The sequence below is a fragment of the Papilio polytes genome, unplaced genomic scaffold (genome assembly GCF_000836215.1).
Source record: "Papilio polytes unplaced genomic scaffold, Ppol_1.0 DF824024.1, whole genome shotgun sequence".
Taxonomy (NCBI): Eukaryota; Metazoa; Arthropoda; class Insecta; order Lepidoptera; family Papilionidae; genus Papilio; species Papilio polytes.
In genome coordinates this window covers 3,156,039-3,160,659 of record NW_013525180.1, presented here as the reverse complement: position 1 = coordinate 3,160,659, position 4,621 = coordinate 3,156,039, and the positions used below count along the sequence as shown (strand labels likewise).

Below are 4,621 nucleotides of genomic sequence, written 5' to 3'. Positions count from 1 at the left end.
ATAACGTTCACACTTCTACTTCCGTATTTCCTGGTATTTCCGTATCAGTAAAAAAAGCACAGTCCTCAAAATCAAATCCAATAATTCTAATACAAAATAACCGAAACAAAGCCGCGCCGTCCGGTTCGGTAATTGGGTTTGGTTTCAAATATTTGAGTATTAAACTGTAATTCAGTTCCGCATTGTTGATTTATGAATATTATTGATTGATTTTCTGTTTTTATATTAAGAATGACTATAAACGTGTAACCATGACAGTGAGAATAACTACTTTTAAGGTGTTAATAAAGTATTCCATAGAAGATATAAGTGTTCAATATAAAAGGCGTTAAATCGTTAATGTCAAACTGCATTGTATGACTCAATATCGAGAATAAACAATGGGCAAGTGGTGGCTGGTAATCGTAGTGTTCCTTTATTATTTTACTTTGGTAAAAGCAGAGCGCGGTGATTATATCGGGTGTTATAGGTTCAACGTTAACGATGCATTGAACACCCACAGCGGTCAGTCGGCAGACGTTTGTTTGGAAGTGTGCGAAGAATTATATTACAAATATTCTCTGTTGGGTAATGATTCGACATGTTTCTGTGGCAATACGCCTGGGCAGTTCGAACTACCATCAGATTCATGTGATATCCCATGCCCGAAAAATTCTACGCAAAAGTGCGGTGGCGCTGATGCCGCCAGTGTCTACGACACCGATGTCACAGCGCCGGGTCCGCCGTCCTCTTTCAACATGGTAAATGTAACAGAGACAACCCTACGTGTCAGTTGGACCCCACCCCAGGCTTACTCAAAAATCACAGGCTACATTATCCGTGCAATAATTATAGAAACATTTGCAGATTTTAACTTGATACCTTTAGAATGGAGAGTTAGTAATACTACTTTGAATTCTGAATTATTAAATTTGCAGCCGGGGACAACATATAATATAAGTATTGCCGCAATGAACTATGAAGATGAAGGTCCAAATGTAACTATTAAGGTTGAAACAGTAATCGGAACACCAAACCCAAGTCCACCAGATATTATTATTAAAGATAGGCGTGGCGACAGAATGGTGGTACAAATACCTGAAGCAAGGAATGTCAATGGACCAGTTTCTATGTACAGAATAGTAGTGTCTATAGAGTTGTATCAACAAGGTTTTATTGTTGAAAATCTTGGAAATTATACATATGCCAATGAACAAGGATATCCATATTACATAACGGCAGAATTAGATACAGATGATATTAAAAATGACTTTATAATAGGGGATCGGAGTACTTATAATGGCTTTTATAATGCCCCTCTGCCTCTAACAAATGATATTGAGGTGTCACTAGGTGTGGTTAGTGAGAAAAATCATGTAAGAAAAGTAAGATATGCGGAATCTACTAAAAAGATTATACTGAACATAAATGAACCTGAAGAATTTTCCCCGTTGGTAGTAGCGCTTGGTGCAGCAATTGCTATTGGTGTTGTGTTAATACTGATTGGTATAGGTCTACTTATAATTCTACGTAAGAAAATACAAATGGCTAGAATGCAAAGAGGCTCTCAATCGATGCCATTGAGTCTAAGCGAACCTTGTATAGAGATTGAAAACTCAGGTTTTTTACATGATGAAGATGAAAGACTGGATTATTATGGTAACTTGAAACGCAAACTATGGAATATACCAAGAAATCTCATTGATATTAATATCTCTTGTGTTTTTGGAGTTGGTAGTTATGGGAAATTTACAAAAGGTAGTGTTCAACAACACGGAGCACTTACTCCTAGTCTAGTCCAGGTTATACCAGATAGAGAACTGGAAAAGACAGATAAGCGTCTTATGTTGCAGGAATTAGATGTTTTAATAAAATCCAGTGAACATCAAAATGTAATATCACTTCTCGGAATTTGTGAAACGAATACAACTTTATTTGTTGTCTTGCAAGATTATAAGCAAACATTTAAGGAAATGCTTTTACAATGTCGTCAGAGAGATCTGCAGAATAACAAATTTTGCCTTATAACTGAGAACAAAGTTATACAAATGTGCGTTGATGTGGCCTCTGGTATGGAGTATCTGCACTCAAAGAAAATTTATCATAAAAAATTGAGTTGCAGAAATATTATTATAAGCAACAGTGGAGTAGCAAAAGTTGCCGGTTTTGGACTGTCCCATATTCGTCCACTTCATGAAACGCCTGATTATACAAGATGGATGTCACATGAAATGTTACGACAGACGAGGTTTAACCCGAAAGCTGATATCTGGTCATTTGGCTGTTTAATGTGGGAAGCGTTAACTATAGGCGCAACACCTTATCCTAATACTGTGAATAAGGATGTTGCGTCAAGAGTGTTACGCGGTATGCGTCCATCTCAACCGTCATATGTTAGCGATGAACTCTTCCAGCTGTGTTTACAATGTTGGCAGGTAGATCCTGATGAAAGACCAGCGTTCACATCACTACTTAACGAACTCACTTCGTTTACTGAAGGACCAGGAACGAGTAGTCTCAGTTTTACTCATTATAATGGATTTGAATATGAACCACATGTGCCACAATATGAAATTGTTTAAATTGTAATTAGCCTAACCAAGAATTCAAAAATCCTGATCGGAATGTACTTTGTCTTTTTTTATCACTTTCTGATGTGGGCATTGAATATGTTGAGGGTTTTTTATTCCTGGTCAGGGTATAACTTGCACAAAATTATGATATTAACTATACACCAAAAAGTCTGTTAATTTTTTTTTTTGATAACTTGTGAGATCTGTTTATAAATGTAATTTGACTCAATTGTAATCTTTGACTTAGTTTTAATGATTTAAGAATATGTATAATATTTAATAGCAATTATTTAGTTCTGTATACTTTTATGTTTGACAAAACTCATACACAAAAAGGTATTGTTGCATTTGTTTTTTAAAATGTACTTATACATTTTGAAAATAATGAAAAATAATCGAAATGTGTACTTGTGTTTGTGTGGACACAGGAAATGCAACAAACCCACATAAAATACTATAAAAGACTAATATGCAGCAAATATAGTTATTAATCTATATAAAGTACTCAGTAATGGTAACTATTTATCTAATTTATTACATACTAGCTGTTGCTGGCGACTTCATTCGCGTGATATTATAAGATATTAAAAAATGTAGCCTATGTTACTAAGGTAGCTTTTTAATGGTGAAAGAATTTTGAAATCGGTCCAGTAGTTTTTGAATTATTTCAATACATATAAAAATACAAATGTTTCCTCTTTAAAATATGGTATTAGTATAGATTATTATTGTAATGCCCAAAGATTTCACTTCCATAGTTGCTGCCAGTGTATGCCAAATTTTAGATGCTTTGATGCTATGGCGTTTATATGATTGGTAATACTAATATGACCTATATTTTAAGTACATGTAACAATCCATATGAATAATTATGTCTCAAAGAACCTTATAAGAGATTTTTTTTTTAATTGCGAAAAACCAGCGCTTGAGCACTATCCCACCTAGACCAAGGTGAAGATGTGGTCGAAGGATGGTACGCGCTAGTTTAATTCTCATTAGATGGGTCAAAGGAATTGTGTCATTCTAAGGGGGTTGTACAAGTATTTATGACCTAGAAGCATTAAAATTATTGTATTGACAAATAAGTTTTACAGTGACTTGTACGATATTCCGAACCGCTAAGATATTTGAAACGTACTGTACCATGAAATTAAAAAACAAACTTTATTTTTCAATTTGACATCTTTGTGAAAAGTATTTTAAGCTATAGGGAATTAAAAAAATGTAATTAAAACTATTTTATTAATGCTTAGTCAATAATGCATTACATCAATACTAGAAGTATTAAGCTAGTAAAAGCTATTGCTTTTGCTGTTGCAATGATATGTACTTAAATGTCAAGTCTCGTAGTTTGTAGAAACACCTTATGTACAATCGTATATAACGCAAAAGTAACTTTTTAGTTAATAAGGTCTTTATTATATAATTTAGAAATATGTTAATCTCAATTTTTATGATTCATTCCATCTACTTTGTGATTGTGTTTGTTGTTTTGATTTTATTTTTACTATATTTTAAATGTTTTCATTCCGTCCAGAATGATGTATTTTTGTATGAATCTCGACTAATTTTCAGTATTTACACTGCAGGCATTAATATATATATATTTTTTAATTCTACTATTTTGTTTTATTTCAATTTTAATCTAGAAATAACTATCATTTAGAAATATTCATCATGAATATTATAAAGAGATAAATACTTCATGCAATTACAATTAGTCTAATCTTTGTGGTATTTTTTGAGACTTCCAAGTTAAGAAGTTAATGTTATGGTGAAAGGTGAAAAAATAAAACAACTCTCTCATTTTGCATTTATTTATTGTTAATATAATTATAGACAATGTTCAAGGTACCTTTTATTGGTTTTCGAGCTTTATCCACTAAGACATGTTACCTTCATTTTACCTCTTATCTTTTACAATAGCAAAACAAACATTGGAACAAAATTATTGAAATTTCATTAACACTAAATAATCAACGTTGGCTAAAATTTAGCGAATTCAGAATTCAAAGAAATAGAAACTAATATATTTATTTTCGTACATAACATCAGCAGACCCGTTATAG

The 4,621-nt window shown here is 32.7% G+C and overlaps 1 protein-coding gene across 1 annotated transcript; it reads left to right on the top strand.

Annotated features, from left to right (window-relative positions):
• On the top strand, nt 1-3,058 carry LOC106101175 (putative tyrosine-protein kinase Wsck). Its single transcript, XM_013280321.1, has one exon. The coding sequence runs from the start codon at nt 381-383 to the stop codon at nt 2,559-2,561; it is 2,181 nt and encodes a 726-aa protein (XP_013135775.1). The 5' UTR covers nt 1-380; the 3' UTR covers nt 2,562-3,058.
• The last annotated feature ends 1,563 nt before the right edge of the window (nt 3,059-4,621 follow it).